Genomic DNA, 24,347 nt, shown 5'->3' on the forward strand with positions numbered 1-24,347 from the left:
ATTATGGTTAATGGTTATGGTGTCAGGGATAGTCAACTTTGTAATTACAGATGTAATTCCATGCAAGTATTTAATCAATCATAAGTACAATGTAAAAACATGCATCTACTCAATAAGCACATTGTAAAAAATGTATTTCAGTGTAAGTACATACACTTAAGGCCACCTAATATAAAGTGGGACCCACTTTTTTAATCCAAGATGTGAAAAAACACTGCTGAGACAGGTGGGCTTCTCGACACTTTAAGATAATAATAGACAGAGTGCAAACTTACATTCCCATCTCTACATCTAGGGTCCCACCCTGAGGTCCACATGTGATGTTACAGGAGTAGGTGGACGGAGCAACACATTCCATAGTAGAGGCTAGTCTGGCCTGACCTGCCCCACAGCGCTTCTTCACCTACACAGAGAGCAGATCTGCTGTACTGTCTGTTCACACAGCTATACTGAAGACTCATGGGGCTAAAGTGCACTAGACTCACCTCAGGCTGACAGTCCAGCGGACTGTCTGCAGAAGAGCTTTTAAAATCCAACTCATTGTAGAAAACAAAACCTGTCTTACACAAGCACGACCCGTCTGAGTACTGGAACGCACGGTTTTTGCCTGTGCAGGTACAAGAGGACGCCCCTATGAAAAGAAACACAACAAGTATGTTACATGGTCTGGATTGTTATTTGTTTTTGGAAAGACCTTTATAATCCTCACATGACACGTTTTATACATGTAATTCGCTCTGTTATGGCATTTTAAATGCTAAGACATTGCATTTAGATGTCTTTGTTATGACTAAATTGAGATAAGTCCACATACATTTACATAAAATACATGATAACCCGTCAGTGTCTTTGTGTCGACAACTTGATATTACCAAGACAAAATAACTCATAAATCTGTCATAAACATGATATAGAAGATCAATTATCAAACTTAAGAAACAACTTTGTATGATAATATTACATTAAACTTAAAGTGGTTGGCTTTGACACTGGCTGTCATGAGGTCATTATCATTGTTTATAATACTTTTTTTCCAGAAGGTCAGCTAAGACAATTAGTTTTAAAATATATATATAAAAAATATGAACAAGTGTTAAAGAAATGAAATTAATCATCCAATAACAGTAATAATAATTAAAATTGACACAATTGTATTTCTTATGTGATTTGCAAAATCGTGCTTTTTTAGCTTATTTTTTTTTTCTTAAATGTGTTTTTATTGAACATGTTAGATACAGGGGCAAAGCAGTGGCGCAGTAGGTAGTGCTGTTGCCTCACAGCAAGAAGGTCGCTGGATCGCTGGTTCGATCCTCGCCTCAGTTGGCGTTTCTGTGTGGAGTTTCTCCCTGCGTTCGCGTGGGTTTCCTCTGGGTGCTTCGGTTTCCCCCATTTTCCAAAGGCATGCTCTAAATCCATCAAACCTCTTTTCTTGCAAAAGAGCATTTTCTATCAGGCTCCTATAATTAGGTTCTGAAGTTTCATTTTATATGCAATGAAAAGGTTCTTAGCTGGTAAAAATGACTTTTTTCATAAATGTCACTATAAGTTGTGTCTGAATCTTGAATCTGGTTTGCTGATAGCCGCGATATATTTAAGTAATATCAGCATCCATACATGCTTTTTTACCCTTTTTGTATTACTCCGCTCACATACATACAGCCAGCTACAAGCAGACACTACAGTTTGACAAATATTACTGCTGTCAGAGAACAAATACTTTTGGGGCTTTTTTAGTCGAGGATGTAGTTGTTAAGATTGCAACTATGCTGTTTATTTGCAAGAATAGTGCCTATTTTATAATATTTTATAATATTTCTGTGAGAAAGCTTGTCGGTGACAGTTGACATTTTCTATCCACAAGATGTCGACAGAACCGTATAATAAGCCCTTACGCTTAGAAGCTATAACAGTCTGATTTCTAACTATAGCAGACCAAATCAATATTAAACTGGCAAGCACATCTGCCAACATTTCCGTTTTTCATGGGAGTATCCTGTATTTCAGACCAGTCACCCGCAAACATCCCGTTTTTATTTCTTCTCAAAAAAACTCCCGTAATTTCACCCACCCCCCTCTTTGGTACAGTCTGTAAACTAAACACCCCCGGGTTACCAACTTTGGTAGAGTACCCGATCGAAGCGGCTGCCCAAAACCTGTTGCATCCTGTTCTCAACCTCAACCCCGAACAGAGACATGTTGGCAGGTTAGATGATCTCTCACTTTGGTATGTTGTAGTGCTGAATTTATACCAATTTTCTCCCATATCAGGAATGTGTGTTGCGTTGGCAGATTGAAATAAGCAAAGTCTGCACGTGTTTAGCGTTTTTCCTTATCGCAAACACAACAGCAGTCTGGTAACGTTTGTGGATTCGTTACTTTCACAACAGAGAAATACTGTAGACTGTAACACTGTAAGAAGATAACTCTGTAGATTGATGGCATTTCATGTCACGTTCAGCCTTATAATATTAAAGTTTAAGCAAAATCAGCAGTTTTGTCAACACTTTAGACAGAGTCATTCAAACATTAGCTCTAAAGTGACGTTGGTGAATTAGTAACGGCTTCTGCTGTTTTGACGTCAGCTGCAGATGTGAATGAATGTCAGAAGAAAGTAGTTCCTAATAAAAAAAAGGGTTTATAGATTTTTGATTTTCCTATTTATATACAGGATTATGCTGTTGAACTGTTGTATAAACGCAATATCACACTCGAAGCAGAGCGATATGCCTGTATATGAGCACTGGTGGGACGCTAAGGCACTCGGCCTACAGCCTTTTCTCAGTTGGCATTTTCACAATAATAAAATAAAATCTCAAACTGAAGCAAAAATCTTATATTGAGTTATCCAGTCAAAATTTTTAGGAAGAAAAGTATAAATGAACACTTTATTATAATCTGAGATATGCCCCAGATAGCAGACCTAAGTTAAATCAACATTGAATAAATGTTAGGCCCTGGGGCATTTTTTTTTATCTCACAAAAGTGTATATATACACTTATATAGGTAAAAAAAAAATAGTATATGTGGGTGGGCCGTTATCGGCGTTAATGTGCTGCGTTTACACGAGACTTTTACCACGCGAAAAAAAATAAAAATAACAACAATAATAATAATAACAATTATATATATATATATATATATATATATATATATATATATATATATATATATATATATATATATATATATATATATAATTGTTGTTATTATTATTATTGTTAAGTAATGACATAATATGTAACATTATTATTGTTAAGTAATGACATAATATGAACAACATCATATTTTAAGTCTGTAAAATAAACTATTAAAAGTGCTGATGATTGTGATAGTAAGTGTTGTATTGGTGTCCTTCAGGTTGTATCTAAGCTTTAATGCGCTTTTTAAATAAATAAATAAAAAGCAAAGCAGCTGCTTGCCATCACGACAGCAATAAGATCCAATGGACAGCCTGTTGCAATGGAACGTTCTATTGAGTGTCGCCTCTGGGTAATTCTAAGCTCTTTGTTTATATAAAATATGACTTAATCAATTGAAAATGGAAACCAATTATATTTGGTATATATCTTAATTTTTTTGTTTCATTTATTTGATTTTTAATTCAATTAACACATTTGAATAAGTTATATGGCAGTCAGCTTTGTATAATGATTAAATAACTACATGCTGTAGTTCAAATGACGACCAAAGACTTTCTTCCTATTTCAATTACATTTTAGTTATTCAAAAATAACTGCATGATGGTCACTTTAGATTTGATATTTTCTGGGAACTTTTTTGTTTCAGTTACACAGATTTTCCCAGTTATTTATTTTCGTTTTAGTTTTAGAAAAAAGTTCATTTTTTTAAAAATTCCATTCCACAACCCCTCATCTTATGATTGTTGAGGCAAACTAGCATGTATTTTGTGCAAACAGCATCTGAAGCTTGACTCCAAGAACAAGGTCTGACCTGCATCTGAAGTGGATGAACTCCCACAGGGGAAGCAGGCTCTCTGGGCGTTCAGGTGATTGAAGGTTCCTGGTGGGCATTTGTGACATTGCTCGAGTGATTCTGCACTGCTGCGGTTTCCATATGAGCCAGGCGGGCAGGGAACAGGATCAGAGATGCCTTGTGGACAAAAGTACCCTACTGGACAGGGTTGATCACTGTAATGGTGTGAGCCTAGTAAACAGATCATTAAATCAATAAACATCATTGTCTAGTGCTGCTATTGTTTGTGTAATGGTAGTCGTTCAGTGAAGACCTGCAGGGCAATGGTGTCCTGGAGGACAGAGGAGGCACTGGAGGTGAGGGGATCGACTGGGCCGATAGGTGCCAGCCCCACACTGGACACAGCTGCTCTCCTGAGACTTCCTCAGCCCACTGGTGTTCAGCGGCATCCAGCCATCTGGACAGGACAGCATGGCAGAGCTGTTGGCTGGGCAGTAATTTGGAAAAGTACATCTGCAAAAAGAGAAAAGTGTTATACATGTAATGTGAAGCTTTTTCGAATGTATTTGGATTAGTGTAAATGTAGCCCTAACAACTTTTTCGGTAGTAATTTGTTAATTCATGCTTCAGTGAATCAAATTTATGAATGTCTTTAAATTAAATCTAATTTATTAATAAAATGTATATGTTTTCATTGTAATGAGGGATGTTTATAGACTATTTTAGAGGTTACTGTAGGTCAAACTATTCAAATATAGGCTATATGCCTATATTTTTATAGGCATATATTTATATATATGCCTTTTTTAGGCTATATGCTGATATAAACACCTATTTTACAAGAAACATGTTTTGTGAATACTTTAGATGTCTAATGGTGCTTAAGAAATGCCAATTTCAGACTGTTGAATGATTTTTTTCCTAGCATTGATTAGCACAATTATGCATTTATAATGCTATTATGTGGGGGTCAAATGTATATTTATGGTGGTTTTAAAAAGCCAACATACTGTTATACTACATAAACTTATTATTCTTCCATCTTCTTCTTCTTAGACTAATTTCTATATGAATCTTCTCCTCTGGCTTAGGTTGCTATATCTTTTCCAATTGATCCAACATACGGATTTCCAAAAGCTGACTTGGAAAATTTGAAAAAAAGTCCCATTGACTGAACACTGGACCAAACTTTATGACCTCATAGCTTTGCACCAGACTGTCACACAGACTTCAGGTTGGGCTCATTTAAGTCAGACTACCAATCTGCCAAGCACTGATGACCTTTTAACTTACTAGCCACATACTAGCAACCACTAATGGCACCCTAGAAACTGTCCCATGGACTTCTATTGTAAAAAAAACTGCCGTTGACTTGGAAATGCATTGGACATGCTAACAATATACCAATCCATACTAACAATACACCAATCCATACTAAAACAAACTAACAATATTCCAATCCATTATAAAAACATATTAACAAACATAAGTGTCATACTAGCAACATGCTAATTCATACTATCAACATACTAGCAACATGTTAATTCATATTAAATTCATGCAAACAACATGCTATTTTGTGCTAGAAACATGCTATTTTATACTAGAACCATGGTAGTTTATGTTAGCAACCGCCTAGCAACAACTCTGAACACCTTAGCAACCACCAAACAACGCCTTAGCAACCACTCAGAACACCCTTGCAACGACCTAGCAACATCTTAGCAATGCGTTATCGACTGCTTAGCAACCACTCAGAACACCCTAGCAATCAATTAACAACCACTCAGAACACCCTAGCAACCACCTAGCAAAACCTTTGCGACAACCTAGCAACCACTCAGAACACCTTAGCAACCGCTTAGCAATGCCTTAGCAACCACTCAGAACACCCTAGCAACACCTTTGCAACCACTCAGAACACCCTAGCAACCACCTAGCAAAAAACATGCCATTCCATACTACAAACCTGCTAGCCTATATTTAATTTGATGTCCTTGGGATCAAGCGTTTATTAGGGGGGGTCAGTCCCCCCCAAAAGTGTAATTCGCACCTTGACTGACAAGCAAATTTGCCCAGTACCAATATTTGATAGCCCTTTATACTTGGCAGACACTAAATGAAGCATAAATTGAATATACATAAATAAAATATACAGCGTGTAAATTAGGGATGGGAAGATTAACCGATATGTATCGATACGCGGTCATGCGCGTGCACAATGCGAGTGCATCGGTTGAGCAGCGAGGACGAATGAAATTTTGGAAGCAAATCGAGATGCATCGGTTTTTGCAAGATGCATCGATTTTTCCGAGATACAGCTTATATTTTTAATATAGAATGTATTTTTTATTTATTAACAAGTGTTGTCAACCTGTTTTTGGCGCATAATTTAATCGACCTACATAAAGTAAGCCTTAGCAACGGATTTGCGGATGTGCACACACTACAACTCAGTGTATCAGGTGTGCGGATGAAGCTAGTGGAGCGCCCTCAGAAAGCGCGAGAAGCAAAACAAACATTTTATTCCCCACTGAGTTTTAAATCTAAAGTATGGCAAGCAACATTATGGATTTAAGGATGGACGACATGACAGGACAGATGCAATTTGCAAAATGTGCCGCGCATCTGTAAAATACGCGGGCACTACGACTAATCTGAAATCTCACTTGAAGCGGCGCCACGGTGTTGTTGTGAAAGCATCTTCCAGTGTTTCTGCATCCCCGGCTTTCGCACTCCTTCAACCAGCTCCAAAAGTGGTGAGAAAAGCATTGCAAGTTTTTTTTCCGTGCGCAACAGTTCTGCTCGCTCTACGCCAATAACGAATGCTATTGCATTGTTCATCTGCAAAGATATTCAGCCTAGTGTCACGGAGAACGAAGGTTTTAAACACCTCCTCCTGTTAATTTTTATTTAATTATAATAATAATAATATTAATAATAATAATGATAAAAATAATTGGGTGTCACGGTGGCACAGTGGGTAGTTTGACCACCTCACAGCAAGAAGATTGCTGGTTTGTTATATTTTTATTAGCCTGTTGTTTACAGTGACAGTGATGTTTCAAAGCAGCATAACACTGCTAGTTCACAACCTTAGGTTTTGAATAATCAGTGGCAAAATATATCTTTGTAAAACTTGTTTTCATAGTTGAAAAGTTAAATCACAATTCTTGTTGTGCAATGCTAAATTTATTTATGTTGAAAGAGTGCAAATATATACATATTTTTTTAATATATATTGCACTTATACATTCTGTTTATCTTGAAAATACTTAAATAATATGTGCTATATGTTCTAAAATGGCCCTCTACTGTAAACTGACACTCTGGCTCTGAGAGAAGAGCCAGTTTGTAAAAAAAAGTCTTGGTTTTGCTTGGTTTATAAATAATCAAACTCATTCAATGGCACAGCATCCTCTTTCACATCATCTCATAAACTTGATCTAATTAGTTAGTGCTGAAATATCGCATCGTATCGTGATATGGGTGTGAATCGTATCGTGTTGCATCGCAATATGTCACAAATGTATCGCTAATATATCGGATCGTATTCTTTGTATCGAGATGCGTATCGGATCGGCATTATAGCTTAGATGCCCAACCCTAGTGTAAATACATAGAAAATAAAAGACAAAATTAACAGACAATTTTCGTCCTTATTTGGAAACTAATTTTTAAACTGCCATTCTGGTGTCTTCTGTTATCCACAGTATCCAAGTGAATCACTACCATATTGTCAACATCTTGTCTTTTCTCTAGCAAAAAATGTTTCTTAAGTGCACATCACCTCAGTGCGACAATCCATAATTTAAAAATATACATAAATATATCTAGCTGATAATGAATTATCTATTTATCAGCCAATCCATTCATCCAGCTGATATATTCATCCATGACATATATTGAATATTGAAATAACTCCAATATCTCCTTAGTATGGTAATTGGTAACTATATGTTTTTAAGTCCCAAGCAGGTTGGCATTTATGTAACTGACACCAGCTAGTAAGAGCTACCTGACGCTAGACACGAAGGCCTTTAGCATCTTTGTTAGAATGGCCACCTTACATGCTGGAAATGAGAGTTCAAAGCCTACTCTGAGTAGAACTGAAGTGGTTACATTTGATGAGAGCTTTAAGGGAAGAATGTAATGAAGGTGGTTAAAAAGTGCTGTGCAAGTAAACCTCACTTCCATGGCCACGGAAATTGCACTAGAGTTCTTCACTGTCATTGTTAATGCATCTGTCAGAAATACCAGTTTGAATCCTATTTAAAGTCAAGTGAATAGATGTGAAGGGGACACACTTACACTTGCTGTGGTGAGCTGTAGGTGTGAGACCCTTCAGGACAGTAGTATCCTGCAGGACACGGTGTGGGCTCTCCTGTCTGAGGTGTACAGTATGAACCAGCTCTGCAAAGGATCTCTGTGACTGAGCCTGTTTAATGGACCACTTTATTACACTTTACAGTTATAACATGACTTATACTGCAACTTCTGGGCTTCGAATAGTGTATTTGTTAACATAGAAATTGTATGCACCTGCCGGACATTGGTAAGAAGATCGACATGGGATGCCTGCTGTATTAGGCTGGCCTGTAGTGCGGGGGTCAGGGCAGTGGGTGCCAGGAGGGCAAAGCTCACACTGGCTGGCAGAAGCTGCCCATGCCTGTGGCCTCATAGTTCCTGCAGGACAGAACACTGGGAACCCTGTCCCACTGCACCAATAACCCGGTGGACAAGGGAAGCTTGAAAAATCTGTGAGCCCTAGAGAGACCACAATAGTAGTTTACGATACATTACCAATCTAAAAGTGTTAAGGAAATACAATAATGTTTTGAAATTTTATTGCAAATTACAGTTTTTTTTTACAATCGCTGTGACAGTTTTTTCAATACATTTAACAAGTTTCCTCTTAACACGGTTAGCACAACATCAGTCTTTGTAGGTTATACAATTAACACATTTCTTGTTGCTTTGATACAAAATGCATACAGTTAACACCAATTTCAAATGCTTGAACATTCTAACCCATTAAGCAGTTTTGGTTTTTAAAAGATGTCTAATAGATGTCTAATAGGCGTCTAAACATAGTCATCTTGGCTAAAACAAGGCTAAATTTGGGCTGTCAGTGAAAACCTATTAGAAGTATAAGAATAGGCCAAAACTAGACTAGAAGCTGAAATGAATGACAACACATATAATGTTTAATCTGTCTATTTGACGACTAGTCTAGTTTTGGGCTATTCTTAGATTTCTATTAGACTTTTACTGATAGCCCAAGTTTACCCTTGTTTTAGCCAAGCTGTCTACGTTTAGATGTCTATTAGATGTCTATTAAACACAAAATAGTTTGCTGGGAATATACTGATTTGCTACTCAAGAAACATTCTGTGGTATTATTTATTTTGAAAATGTTATTTTCTCTAACTGGTGAACAATAAAGTATATAATTGCATAAATATAATATGTGATCATATATAGTATGTTTTAGATAGTGTGTCAGACCTGTGGAGTTACAGAAAGTGCCTGCTGGGCAGGTCACACAGTCTCCCTTGCTTCCTGCCCCAGAAGTGGGCCTGTATGTGAACATGGGACAAACTCTGGGCCCAGGCCGCCCCTCAGACTCATAATCAGCTATGCCATCACAGTAATAGCCTGGTGGACACATGCGTGGGATGGGATCACCTATAGGTGGATAGAAAGCAAAAGTATGTTTGCATATTAATTCAAAAATTAATGTAAATCTATTATAATAAAAACTGTACAGTTCTTTACAACTGGAATTTTAATTACAATTTAATTTCTTTTTCAGCTTAGTCCCTTTATTAATCAGGGGTCAACATAGTGAAATTAATCGCCAATTATCCAGCATATGTCTTTTGCAGTGGATGCTTTTCCATCCGCAACCCATACACACTCATTCACATTTATACACTACAAATTAGCTTACCCAATTCACCTATAGCGCATTTGAACTTGTGGGGGAAACCGGAGCACCCTTGGGAAACCCATGCCAACACAGTGGAGAACATGCAAACTCTACACAGAAATGCCAACCGACCCAGCCGATTCTCGAGGCAGCGACCTTCTTGCTGTGAGGCGATATTACTACCCACTGTGCAACCACACTGCCCCTAATTACAATTTGTCATATTTAAAGATAGCAATTGACATACCCTCTCTGCACCATTGCTTAGGAGGACAAGGCAGACAGTCACGTAGAGAACTTGCTCCAGGGTTTTCTCTTAGAGTGTTGGAAGGACAAGATAAAGGTTCCTCAGTGCCCTCAGGGCAATAATAGCCTGTCCAAACAAACAGCCAGGAGTAAACAAACTTGGAAAATATCTCAGATAGGGAGATCATATAAAATGGAATCTTCATTACTTTATTCATGTATTCTTGCTGTATCCACTGAAGAGTTTATACGATAACAAATAACATACCGGCAGGACATGGTCCAGCGCACTGCGCTCCCCACTCACACTGGTCTCTGTTGATAAGAAAACTTGACTGAGGGGTGAAATCTGAACTGCCAGAGATGCACAAAAATCCAGCAGCACACAGGCCTTTAACCTGACCAGCCCTGAGGAATAATCCGACACAAACACTCATTATATTCACCTAACTTTTATTATATTAAGAAATATTTTTAGGAAAAAATTGTTACAAGTGAACAATATTGAGTGTGTAAACAGTGTGTTTTAAGGCACAAAAGTGATTATAGTTCACAAAACCCACTGATATGATCGGTAAACATACTTGCAGAACTTTCCTGATGGACACGGCAGACACTCTCTTTCCTCCTGCAAACCCCCGACCTCAGATGGGGTGTATGTGCCATTGGGACATGGCTGAGGAACCATTGTGGCTGCAATTTAACAGAATCCAATAATATACATGCTTTAACATTAGAGAGGGGTACAGCAGCCCGAATAGATTACCTGCAGGGCAGTAGGAGTGTGGCGGGCAGGGCCGGGGGTCGCCGATAATTGCCTCTTCACAGTAAAAGCCTGGACGACAGGGGATGCAGTTATCTGAGCCCGGATTCGGCTGATACTGTCCCGTGGGGCAGGGCAAGGCCAGGGGTGAACCCAAGGGACAGAAATGACCCTGAAAGAGCAAAACCTGTCAGTCAGGATACAAGTAGCAGATTAACAAGAGACAGAAAAAGCTCTAATAAGGTTGAACTGACCTTGGGGCAGAGAAAGGCATGTGCTGTGGTGGAGGAGAAGTCTACAGGACAGTAAAAGCCTGCAGCACAGGGCCCAGTCGGAGCATCCAGGCCCTCGCTGGCACAATAATGCCCTGCTGGACAGGGAAGACAGCTTTCTAAAGAATAACCCCCTGCAGGAAGGTCAAAAAAGGGAGGTATTATCAACACAAAGCACTGTATATTAGTAAATAAAGAAGGTAAATGATAAAACATTCATGCACAAAAGATTCCATAGAATATTGTAAGGGCATGTGAATTATTTATAAGTATATTGCTATAGAGTGAATTTATATGAGCAACTAAAGTTGAATCTCTGCGGTATTATTTGCTAGTTTAAGCAACATAGCCGATTGTTTTTGATGTCTCATTTACTTTGACAATGACCCAAATAAATTATTCATATGCATATAAATACTGTTCCTCTAGTGGTTTTTGAATATGTATAATAACTGCTCTTTAGAACTGCTTTAATATCTTTCCTCAGAGGCTTTAAATGTGTTTTATATTATATTAAATTCTACATTATATTAAACTGAACACGTTGGCCTGTACACACCAGTGAGGTTACGAATGCTGCCTGCTGGGCAGGGGAGAGGCATTAGAGTTCCAGAGGGGCAAAAGTGACCCTGTGGACATGGGCCATTCCTGAGGTAGCCAGTTGTATTCAGAGGTGCTGGATTTGGAGACCCTCCTTGGCAGAAATAACCCTGCTGGCATTGCCCTAAAAACAAAGCAACAATTAGTCTATGTGAAACAGTCACAGAAAAAAAACATAAGCATGGGATGAAATCAGACCCTGTGGCTGTGATGTTCCAGCTGAACTGCAGTAGAGGCCGGTTGGACAGGGCACACAGGCAGCCTCCGACTGAGCCCTGGTACCCTGTCCAAGTGTGCCCACTGGGCAAGGTACAGCTTCAGCAGTGCCAACTGGACAAAAATGACCTGATACAACATGGACATAGCATATTGTGAGCAACCACTATATCATACTGCATACAGAAATAATGGACATTTTTTTATAATTTAAATCAAATTGAATTGATTCAAGAATTTCAGAATATTGCTAAGAAATGTTTTTATGGATAAGAGGCTGAACTTTTTATTAAGACTTCAAAAATAGAAAATACAGTATAACATGTCAGGTAACATGCTTGTCATTTCAACTGCAACTGCAACTGATTAAATCATAAACTTGGGATTTTGCTAATTCAAACCCAACAGCAACTTTTTAAAAATAAACAGTTGGTATTAACTTATGCTTTGCCCCAATTTGCCTGTTTATACTATGCCCTAAAAGTATAAAAAATATTATCCTAACTGTCTAGTGTACAGAAGGAAAATAAAGCAGCACATTGATTTTAAAATCTGCTTGTGTGTTGTAACAATTAAACAGATAGTTTTGAATGCATTCTGTCATCATTTACTCAACCATAACTTGTTCCAAAACAGTTTGAGTTTTTTTTTTTTTTTACTGAACACAAAAGAAGATATTTTGAAGAATGCTCAATAGTCTCCATAGTGGGAAAAACAAATACTATAGAAATCAGTGGTTACTGCTTTCCAACATTCTATAGAGAAAGTCAGAGGTAAGTAAATGATGACAGAATTTTCATTTCTGGGCGATAATTTTAATTATTCAAATATATTAAAATGTAACCACTAGCTCCGAGTTTTGTTTTCTTTTTACATATATCATTTTTATATATAATAAAATGTGTGGGCAATATAAGCAATCAGAAAGTGAACTATAGAACAAATGAATTCCATTGCAATATATCCGCATAATGTTCCATGATTTAGGACAGACTTATTGTCATTTGAATGCAATCAGGGCAGAGAGTAACATTATAAAACTTAATTCAATATTTTTAAAATATAATGCTTAGAGATAATGATAATAATGCATGAACCAAAGCTAAAATAAAAAAAAACAAATTCAGCTTGGTTAGCATGATAAACTTCAGTTCAATTCAATCAAAATAACTTCTAACTGCCAATGCTAAAGTCCAAATTGAAAGAAAGGATTTGCAGCAGAATGCATAACATAATAAACATAATTACTCATGATCCATTACAATAATCTCAGCATAGGCCTGGACTCACCCATGGGACACGGGGAAGGCTCCAGTGTGCCAGGGGAGGGACACATAGTGCCTGCTGGGCATAAGAGACAGCGGGCTGCACCAGGAACACTGCTATATGTGCCAGGCTCACATGGCACTTCCAGTGGAGCGCCAATGGGGCAACTGTGCCCACTTGGACAAATATAACCCTGTAGTCCATCTACCGGTCGAGCACTACGACTGCCATTGATACAGACATATCTGTAAGAGGAAAATAACTCAAACTGTATTTAAAGAAGTGGCCAAAAGTAAGACCTTTGCTTTTATTTTTGTGATCAAAATATGAGGAACATATTAGTATTTGAGGAAAATAATATTTAATGTATAGTATTTAACAAAAATAAAAAAATTTGGGGAAAAAATGTTCCCCAAAAAATGAAACATGAATTTTAATGTACAATCCAAAAAAATACATTAATTTAAAAAATTCTAGTTCAGATATCGTTATTGGCACACAAATTGTTATATTTTCACACTTCTATTCCTATATCAAACAAAGTTCATTATTTTGCAAGCATTCACCAGGATTTAAATGCCTGACGGATAATCCCGCTCCACAAATAGAAGAAAGCCAGTTGCAAAAACAGTGCAGCGCCACTCCACAGTATATTTGTTTTCCTTTCCAGCCTCAATTGGATAGAAGCATGATCCACAGAGTTAAAACAACTTATCTTCTGGAGCAATTTCCTGACTCATTTGCACATTATGTAACATATCAGTAATGTAGAGTATCAATCAGTAGTCCTCAGTAATGGACAATAAATCTTTACCATCTAAAATCAAGCCACTAGGATCCATTAGCAATACATAAGTGCGCCCGGTTGGCTCAACTCAAGTGGATGTGGGTGTACAGTTGTCAGATGACCGTGTTCCACTCCCGAAATGCACAGATATAATTACCCAGCATCACAGAGAGCTGCTTGTGATGGATGGACCATAGCGGTCTGCTCACAGAAGTACCCAGGAGGACACGGCTGGCACTGCTCTGGCCCACTCAACCCTGGGGAGCTGGAAAATGTACCGGCGGGGCATGGGAGAGGAGAACCGATACCAGTTGGGCAATAATGGCCAGGCGGGCAAATGTTGTTGCCTGTAGATTCAATCTGCAGGATCACACATTGGTAAATGATTTTTTCTTTTTCCAACCAAATGTGCAGGGTCTTTAGTAAATGACAGAACAAATGTTATGGATACCGTGTTTCCAGTGCCGTCAGGGCTTGTTGCACCAGACGGGCAGTGAAATCCATCCTGGCACCGTCCTGTAGGCTCTGAAAGACCATGGCTAGCACAAAACATGCCTACATAGATGGAGTACAATGATTTAGATAGTTGCGCTACCATGTAAAAGTTTGAAATTGGTACTTTTTTTTATCAGTAACACAAATATTATTTCAATTCATGCTGTGCCAAATATTAATACAATTCAAAATAACTAAAAAGATAATGTTATATACAGTCAAGCTTGAAATTATTCAAACCCATGGCAAATTCTAACTGTTTTAGTTTTTTTTTTTTTTCAACCAGCAAGTTGGAAATGAGACAGGCTCCTCTCAAAATATAATTAGATGATGTATAAGAGGCATCATTGTTAAATAAAATAATAAATAAATAAAAATAAAAGATAAGTAATTAAATAAATAAATAAATAAATAAATAAATAAATAAATAAAAATAAATAATTTATATATAGTTATTTCTCAGCTTTTCTTTACATTTAAACAAAAACTTTGCATAGTGAGAATTCGCCAGGGGTATAAATAATTTTGGGCTTGGCTTTATATGTTAATAAATGTTAAAGGGATAGTTCAACCAAAAATAAAATAAAAAATCCCACATCATTTTCTCACACTCACAATTAGTTCAAAATTTTAATGACTTTCTTTCTTCTGTTGAACACAAAAGAAAGATATTCATAACAATGATAACAATGTTATATACCAGCAGTCATCCACATTCATAGCAGCAAAGATTCCTATGGAAATCAAGGGCTGCTGATTTACAATTAATATATATATATATATATATATATATATATATATATATATATATATATATATATATATATATATATATATATATATAGTTAAAATTAGCATCTTGGTGTTTAACAAAACAAAGAAGTTTGGAGGATGAATAAATAAAAGCAGAATTTCAAGTTTTAGGTGAACTATCCCTTTATTGAATCCCTTTAAAACACAGGTGTCAGATCCAGTTCCCGGAGGGCCTCAGTTCAGCACAGTTTAGCTTTAACCCTAAGTAAACACACCTGATCAAACTAATTGAGTCCTTCAGGATTGTTTAAAACCTACAGGTAAGTATGTTGAAGCAAGATTGGAACTAAACTGTGCAGAGCTGCGGCCCTCCAGGAACTGGATTTAACACCTGTGCTTTAAAATGTAATTTGTTTGTCCAATGGCAAAGCTGCTTCAGCACACAATCCTTCAGAACTCTTTCTAATATATTGTGTATTCCTTAATATCCATGCTTCCAAGCATTATCTCAGAAGAAATGATTGCAATGATAGCACATTAGCACAATTATTTGACACACTCAATCATAGCTATACAATATACTTACTAAACTTGCATCAACATGGTATCATGCATAAACAAAATAAACAAATTTTGCCAGGCCAGACATCACTTAGCCACTATTCGTGTTGTTTCTCTGGTTTAACCTGATGGGCATGGCAGACACTCCTCCACACTGGCCGTCCCAGACTGTGGCTGCATTGTTCCTGGAGGGCAGGGAAACTGAGTGCCCTGTGATGTGCTCAAGGGGCAGAAATGCCCTGGTGGACATGGAAGAGGCTCTGCTACTGCGTCCCCTGCATTGTAATGCAATAGGATCTATTGTAATAGATTTATATCTAAACATAAATGGCTTTAAACAAATTCTCTTGTTGATGGAAATGGTAACGCACCCTGACAGTAGAAGCCTAATGGACACGGCTCACAGTTTTCTCTGTGGCTGTTGCCCATGACGGAGCTGAAAGTGCCTCCGGTGCAGGCTAGGGGCTTGTTTGTGCCAGCGGGACAATAGAAACCGGCAGGACAGAGACTCTGTTCAGGACTGCTAGAGCCCCAGTCGCAGTAGTAGCCTTCTGAACATTCACCTACAGAGTATAACACAATTAGACAATAATAGACTGTGACTCAGGGTTGCATCATACAACTCCAACTCTGCCATCATGTCAGTGCTTCAGCAGTACTGTTACCAGGGGTCTGTGAAACTGCCCTTTCGATAGATGATAGAAGCACCAGCTATTTTATTTATCATTTTAAATGCCCATTTGAATGAAAAAATAAAAGTGCTTGACCAGATCAGGTTGCAAAGAAAAGAAAAAACAAAACAAAAGAAAACTTGAAAAAAAAAAAAAAAAAAAAAAAAAAAAAATATATATATATATATATATATATATATATATATATATATATATATATATATATATATATATATATACATCAACCTTTTAAAAATGAATTTTTTTCTATATTTCAGATTGAATATAGGTGATTGAACATATTGGTGTATTAAACAGTTATATCCATTAATATATATATATATATATATATATATATATATATATATATATATATATATATATATATATTTTTTTTTTTTTTTTTTTTTTTGTAGAATGATAACACATTTGTATTTAAACAAGTATTGCAAAAATAACAATAAAAAAACTAATATAAGAAAAATAAAAATTCCAACAAAATTGTGTATTTTTTATTTTTCTTTAGATTTTTTTCTGTTTATTCAAATTTTATTTAATATTATTACTTAACTTGAGTTCACTAACTTTTGCACAGTGATCCTAAGAATTGTGTGAGGTTAGCTCATGATTTGGTTGGGTACTTACTAATCTAATGTTTATCTAATATTTTAATGATATTATAAATCATAAATTCAATTAAAATTATAAAAATTATGCCTTGGAAACAAAAATTGGAATAAGTTAAAGAACTAAACTGATTAAACTAAACTGAATTTACTAAACTAAACTAAACTGAATTGAGCTGAATTGAACTAAAATGATAATAAAAGACAAAAAAGACAACAAAAGAAAGAAAGAAAACATTACATAATTGCTAAAAAAAACCTCTTTTTTTAACACTTTATTTAATAATACAAATCATTTAAAATGGACAAATAAATAAATACTATCAAAGCATATACTGTAAATAATACTAAAACAACACTGGTCCACAGAGTACCTGCTCTTGTTCCCAGCAGACAGAACGCCCCTGGTGGACACAAACTGCCAGTGCTGTTGTCAGTTGGGTTGGGAACTGTTGCTTGCACAAAACAGAGGAATCCAGGAGCACAGGCTCCAGAGGGATTGGAGAGCCCGACTGAACCACAGAAATAACCCATAGGACACACCAGACACTGCTCTGCAATTATAAAGAAAAACAGAAACCAAAATCGTTACAGATTTGAAAATATACACACTCTTTTAATTGAGAAGAAAACTAGTTACCTGCTGAAATGAGGCCCAATGAATCACTGTATGTGCCTTTGGGACAGGGAACAGGGTTTCCAGACTGGGTCTCATTGGGGCAGTAAAATCCTTCAGGACAGATTATAGGACTGCTGACCCCAGTAGAGCCACTCGTGAGATTAATGCAGTGGAAACCAGTAGGACACGGTTTACACTCGCTCTGCCCCCGCTGATCCTGAAACTGACCTGCAGTCAAACAAATAAAAAAGAGCCAGGAGAAACGTCATTTTTATTTAAACTCATCGAAAACACTGAGCCATAAAATGTCAATGGAGCATTACCAAAATAGAGTATTACAGTACCTCCAGGACATGGCATGCAATCGTCTGTGGCCTTTCCCCTAGAATCAGGACGCCGGGTGCCCACTGGACAGGGAGCTGGCACAGCACTGCCAACCACACAATAATGACCTGGAGGACAAACACTGCCATACACGGCTGACACAGGAGCTGCGCTTGGAGATCCCTCACTGCAGTAATAACCTTTAGAAGTACAATGTGTCATTAATAATTAATCACCTTCAAAAAGTGTAAAGACCTGCTGTAGATGTTTGTATTCCCACCTGGTAAGCAGGGTCCACTGACTGCGGTCAGACCAGGCTCCGAGCAATAAAACCCTGGTGTGCAGTTTTGGCACTGGCTTATTTTGGACAGTTGACTTGAATTGCTGTAAAACATTACATTTATTTCTAACTTTTTTTTAGAAATTAGAAAGAACAGATTTTCAACAAATATTAAATTATTATATTAAATTAATATAACAATTATTACATTATTATATTAAAGGGATAGTTTACCCTAAAACAAATATTCTGTCATCAATTACTCATCCTCCATCCTCTCCAGTTTGAGTTTTTTTTACTATGTTTAATTCATTCGTTCATTTTCTTTTTGGCTTTTGGCTTAAGCCCTGCTCACACTGAGATTTCAGTTACTATTTTGTCATCGAGAGACAAATTTAGGAAATCCTAAAAGATTCCTGAAATCCAAGATTAAAATCTGTGATCTTCGATCGTTGGTTTGACATGTTCACTGACAGCCGCCTAATGGCCATTGTGATCAGATTTTTCCTCAGATGAAGTTCTGGCAGTGTCAGAAGATTTCAGACACTTTCCTGCAGTGCGATGACAACAGCTGCGATGAGCGTTAATCCAAGAACCAATAGGAGCACTGAATTTCATGATGCAATCCATGCGACAATTCAAATGTCAAAACAGTTTTTTTTTTCTTTCTGGTTTTATTATTGAGACACGCTGTGTGCAAAATTGCCGCTACAGATTGTTTACATTTGCTGTGAGGAATCTTTTCAGAACGCGGGATAGTGAAAGTGTCACGGATGGATGACGTCAAGCTTTGGCAGCATTTTCGTTCGTGTTTGGTACGTCTTCATTGTCGATCAGTCTGACTTTATGACAGCTGAGATCTTACAGTGTGACATGGGAGCCATGTTCATGCAGTCTGACATGCTACAATTGTTCAGGATTGTATAATATATATATATTTGGTTATATATATACACACACACACATATATATATATATATATATATATATATATATATATATATATATATATATATATATATATACGCACAGTGTGAGCCGGCCTTTAGTCCTTTTATTAATCAGGGGTTGCCACAGCGGAATGAACCGCCAACTTATCCAGTATGTTTTTTCACAGCGAATGCCCTTACAGCTGCAACCCATCACTGGGAAACACCCATACACTCATTCACACACACACACACACTCATACACTACGGACAATTTAGCAAATCCAATGTCTTTGGACTTGTGGGGGAAACCAGAGCACCCAGAGGAAACCCACATGAACACAGGGAGAACATGAAAACTCGAACCAGAGAACTTCTTGCTTTGAGGCGACACCACTACCCACTGCGCCACCTACAATATTTAATACAGTTTTTAAACATTATTCAGAATATTTTTTGTGATCAGGCTCATAAATTTGTTCGTAGACAAACTTTATGGTAGCTTAAGAAAGCCTAGTCTGAAATTTTTAAGTAGTTTTAAAGTTTCAATAATTGAAGTATTTTTAAGAAGTTTGAAACTGTTGGCATAGATAAGTACATATATACACGGCTGCTATGCGGTTGCTAGGATGTTCTGAGTAGGTGCTAATGCATTGCGCGTGTGTTTTATGTGGTTGCTTAGATGTTGCTAAGTGATTGTTAGGGTGTTCTGAGTGGTTGGAGGTTTGGAGTTTGAACGGTTTAGGAGGAGATGTAGAGTATATAGAAATTATTCTCAGAAGAAGAAGAAGAAGAATATTAAGTTTATGTAATATAAGAGTATTTGGCTTTCACAAGCCTCCATAATAATATTAATAATAACAACTCAGAAAAAATATAATAATAAGTAAATAAAAGTAATAAGTTAACAAAATTTGATATTTACTACCCTGTCAAGTTATTTATGTTTATGCATTTACCACACACTTTTATTCGAAACATTGCACACTGCATTACATTTGTGCATTTTAACGGTTTAAGCCTGGTTTTTCTGCAGGGCATAAAGCCCATGACACTTGCATTGCTACAACTTCATAAAAGCACACCAATATAAAAGAAAAGATCATTAATTTTTTTTAAGATAGTTAATAATACAGCTGACATGTACCTGCTTATCTGCATTATGTACATGATAGAAAATGGCACAGTCAAACTGTCCCATTGGAGAACTGAAACTAATAGCGATCATTATTGTTGCTGTTTATCACCCAGCCCCAGTGTATCATATCATACAAGATAACAAACATTTACACAGACAAATCAGTTACTGTAACTAAAATATGTATTAATCAGTGTTGTCGTTTTCTGATTTCTGAGACATGCTACTGTTTTATATTTTAATGTGTCATACAAGTACCTAAATGTGCCCTTGGGACAAGGTATTCCTGCAAAACTTCCAGCTGGACAATAAAACCCAGATGGGCACAGCATTCCAGTCTCATTATCATTCGGGGAGGAAAGGACAGCTCCTCCAAAACACAAAAATCCAGCACTGCAGGGGCCAGTTGGTGACACATTTCCTGGACAGACAAACACAAATCAGCTCCATATTTCAGACCAAGTAGGATTAACACGTTCTCTCAGTGAACAATAATCATTGTTCTTGCATCATACCTGACCCCATACAATAGGTCCCAGGGTCACACTGAGAGCATTCGGAAGAATCAGCCAATCCAGATCGGTTCCCAAAACCCCCCGGAGGACATGGGTGTTGATTGGATGCCCCAACAGGACAGTAATATCCTGGCTGACATGGGAAAGGATGGGTCATACCTGTGACAAAAAAAAACATCATTATGCAAAAATAAGGCTAAAATAACATATTAACGTCAAATCCCACACGTACCATGCTCAGGACAGAAAAAGCGGGCAGGGCAAACATCACATCTGTGTTGGCCTGGACTGGGCTGAAAAGTACCTGGGAAACATGGCCTCTCCATGATAATGCCCTGATAGAGAACCAATGACAAGTGGAGGTTTTAGGAAGATCACTCTGTCAATTGTATATTCATATTCTTTTTATATTAACTCTTAAGAATGATAAATTAGGACAGTTGATTTAAATAAACTCTTTTTCAATAAATGCATGCTTTTTTTTTTTAAAGGTCTTAATGTTTGTTTATTTAATTCTAAAAACATCTACATATTCAAATTATAGAATGTAAAATGCCTAATTTTATGACGTAACATTTTATTAAATTATGATATGGTTAATTTCTACAATTGTTTACTCTGAAAAAACTTCTTGTGTATAATATAGCCTAACAAAACAATAAAAAAGCTATTAAAAAGATATGTATCCTAATTTAGTTTATTACTTTGAAGAAGTTCAAGTGAACAAACAATTAACATAAAATATTATATACAAACTTTTAAATGTTTTCCCTTGTATTCTGTCAAAGTTTTCATCAATATTGTAACAGAAGTAAATAAATATGTTTCAAGTTGTTTAAACAAACAACAAAAGTCAGAAAAACAGCTAAATTAAACATAATATTTATACAGCAGCAACAAAAACAATAATAAAAATATAATATTGATGATATAATAATGATAATAATAATAATAAATATTATTATGATTATTATTAATAATACTGATGAATTAATAAATAAATAAATGTATACATCAACAAACAATATACAAATTTTTCATAAACAAGCAAACAAAGAAAGTTGTTCAATTGCACAAATGTTGAGTTTAAGTCTTACTCTTTGACAGAAATGGCCCGCACGACACACATACTCTGCTGGTCGGGATGTGTTCTGTCCTCCAGGGCAGTAATAACCTTCAGAGCACAGGCCAGAGGGCTCAGTTAGGCCTCTCTGCTCGCAGAAATATCCCGGTGGACATTCAAGGCAATCACCTGCACTAGATCCTCCAGCAGAGCCTGGTGAGCAATAAACCACAGAGCCATAAAGATACTGGAACAGTTCAAACCATAAAGTGCCTTGTCTTATTAGAAAGTGATTGAAAAGTCTCCAGTCGCAGTGCTTTAAAAGCATTTTAATTGGTTAATGCAAAGTAAATTGCTAATAGGCAATAAAATTTGACACAGGAGGTCAAACAGGATATATGTTTAAACAAACGGTATAAGGACTTTAAAAATAGCATCGCATCCAGTGCTGGCAGATACTGAAGATTTGCCACAGAATATAACGACCAGAAATAATTTATTTAGTAAAAAATCGATGTATCCTTATGTGCTTATATTATTTTTGTTTCACATTCCACACTATTATGTTCTTCAAACAATTTGAACTGTATAAAACAATATTTTCTTTTTGTGCACTGAAGATTATTCTGTTCTATAAGAGTATTCTGTTCTTTAAAATGAAATTTTTATGTTGTTTTATTTTAGTTTGTTTTGGATATCACCTTTATTTTGGTATGGTCTTAAAATAGTTTAAAGAAGATAAATTACTTTTTTGTGCAAACCCAACCCATTAATCGATAATAAAATAAAGTGTGTTGCTGACTATATGCATTTGTGAATATACAGTATATTGCTGAATAGTCACTGCAGCTCTTGTAGGTAAACTTACTCCTCACTGTGCCTTGTGGACAGGACAGGGGTCGTGGTGTCCCTTGAGGACAGTAGTGTCCAGGAGGACAAAGCACAGCACTGGGGTTTGAGGAGCCTGTCGGACAGAAGAATCCAGCAAAGCACAATCCTACAGGAGTGTACAGGCCAGTCTGATTACAATACGATCCTGAATCACAGGGCTGAGGAACAGACGAACCCACTGGACAGTAAGATCCTGCAATACAGATTTATTGAGCGTTAGTTGTCAATACAAGCTCATTGTGATCTTATAGAGATGACTGATATCCGTCTGATCCTTCAAAATATTGATGTTGTCCTTTAAGACAAAACTTTACTGAATTAACTTGCAAAAGATCATGTTACCACCTAATATTAAAATCTTTTATTAGATCACAAGTAGATGAGAAAAAAACATTTCTGTGTCCTGGTGTTCTCTTCACTTTTTCGAAACCTATTTTTAGCTTTTCTTCTGTTAAACACAAAATAAGATATTTTAAAGAATGCTGGTAGGTGGCACCCACTGACTTTCATAGTAATTTTTTAGCCAGCATTCAACATTCTTCAAAACATCTTCTTTTTGTGTCTTCAGATTTAATCATGTCGAATGTAAGACTTTTTTTAAAGCCTTTTAAGTATAATATGAATTCAATTTTAGCCTTTTACAGGGCCAAATGTTCAGAATTATTTCTAATGGCCTGGTTGGACCACGTCAAAAAAAAAATCTAATTTATCTAATTTAGTTATTTTTTAGACCCAAATTTTAAATAATGTGTCAAAGCAAGCAAACTCTAGTTTTTTTTTACTTATTTTTTTTTTTTTTTTATTGATATGTTTCAAAAAATATAATAAACTGAAGTGTACGCACAACAATCTCTCTAGGTAAGTGTCCTTACTCTATAAGGAAAATAATTTAAACATGTTGGTAAATAGAGTTATTAACAGAACAATTTGTTAAAGGTTTTATTGAGACGAATTGTTGGTGATTGTACGGGTGTTTGCCTGATTGGTTAGCTTTACATTGACATGAAAAAATTAGGGCTGTTTAGAATGATTCAAAATGACACACAACACAACATTTTTGTAATATTAAGACTTTTTAAGTCCTAAAATTTTGTTTAATTGTCCAAAATTGTTTAGATTATTTTGTTTTGTGTTTTTGAAACATTTGAGTGTGTAAAAATGAAGAGAAAATGTTTATTTTCTGAGTGAACTATACCTTTAAATAGTATTAGCTCATCAGCTATTTTCTCAAAGTGTATTAAATGGTTCATTCAAGAATCCTGACTCTCTAAACCTCTCCTTTGAGTGTCTACTTGGTCACATTGTTCAGTGTGTTGTGATTGGTTTACCAATAACACTGTGTATTGGATTTCAGACACCCACTCCTACTGTACATCTTTATGTATGGGTTTTCTTTAGCACTTGTGATACATTATTTTACTATTTTATTTTAAAACCTTATCCTTTGGAAGTATGTGCAAAGCTTT

At 36.3% G+C, this 24,347-nt stretch overlaps 1 protein-coding gene across 4 annotated transcripts in view; it reads right to left on the reverse strand.

Annotated features, from left to right (window-relative positions):
- si:ch211-286b4.4 overlaps window positions 1–24,347 on the reverse strand; it is a 97,395-nt gene that overhangs the window by 11,519 nt on the left and 61,529 nt on the right. For all 4 annotated transcript variants that reach the window (XM_073923669.1, XM_073923667.1, XM_073923668.1 and 1 more), the window contains 28 exons: window positions 22,859–23,074; window positions 22,025–22,203; window positions 21,160–21,262; window positions 20,928–21,086; window positions 20,671–20,833; window positions 18,346–18,449; window positions 18,086–18,265; window positions 17,763–17,969; window positions 17,497–17,676; window positions 16,197–16,388; window positions 15,951–16,100; window positions 14,468–14,571; window positions 14,174–14,376; window positions 13,254–13,474; window positions 11,946–12,092; window positions 11,707–11,871; window positions 11,130–11,281; window positions 10,879–11,047; window positions 10,697–10,805; window positions 10,381–10,520; window positions 10,114–10,239; window positions 9,443–9,622; window positions 8,477–8,701; window positions 8,246–8,372; window positions 4,248–4,447; window positions 3,953–4,165; window positions 486–631; window positions 276–403 (listed from right to left, as the gene is read on the reverse strand). In XM_073923669.1, coding sequence (XP_073779770.1) covers window positions 276–403; window positions 486–631; window positions 3,953–4,165; window positions 4,248–4,447; window positions 8,246–8,372; window positions 8,477–8,701; window positions 9,443–9,622; window positions 10,114–10,239; window positions 10,381–10,520; window positions 10,697–10,805; window positions 10,879–11,047; window positions 11,130–11,281; window positions 11,707–11,871; window positions 11,946–12,092; window positions 13,254–13,474; window positions 14,174–14,376; window positions 14,468–14,571; window positions 15,951–16,100; window positions 16,197–16,388; window positions 17,497–17,676; window positions 17,763–17,969; window positions 18,086–18,265; window positions 18,346–18,449; window positions 20,671–20,833; window positions 20,928–21,086; window positions 21,160–21,262; window positions 22,025–22,203; window positions 22,859–23,074 — 4,588 coding nt within the window. The remainder of the gene's footprint in view (window positions 1–275; window positions 404–485; window positions 632–3,952; window positions 4,166–4,247; window positions 4,448–8,245; window positions 8,373–8,476; window positions 8,702–9,442; window positions 9,623–10,113; window positions 10,240–10,380; window positions 10,521–10,696; window positions 10,806–10,878; window positions 11,048–11,129; window positions 11,282–11,706; window positions 11,872–11,945; window positions 12,093–13,253; window positions 13,475–14,173; window positions 14,377–14,467; window positions 14,572–15,950; window positions 16,101–16,196; window positions 16,389–17,496; window positions 17,677–17,762; window positions 17,970–18,085; window positions 18,266–18,345; window positions 18,450–20,670; window positions 20,834–20,927; window positions 21,087–21,159; window positions 21,263–22,024; window positions 22,204–22,858; window positions 23,075–24,347) is intronic.

Source organism: Danio rerio, chromosome 15, assembly GCF_049306965.1.
Source record: "Danio rerio strain Tuebingen ecotype United States chromosome 15, GRCz12tu, whole genome shotgun sequence".
Taxonomy (NCBI): Eukaryota; Metazoa; Chordata; class Actinopteri; order Cypriniformes; family Danionidae; genus Danio; species Danio rerio.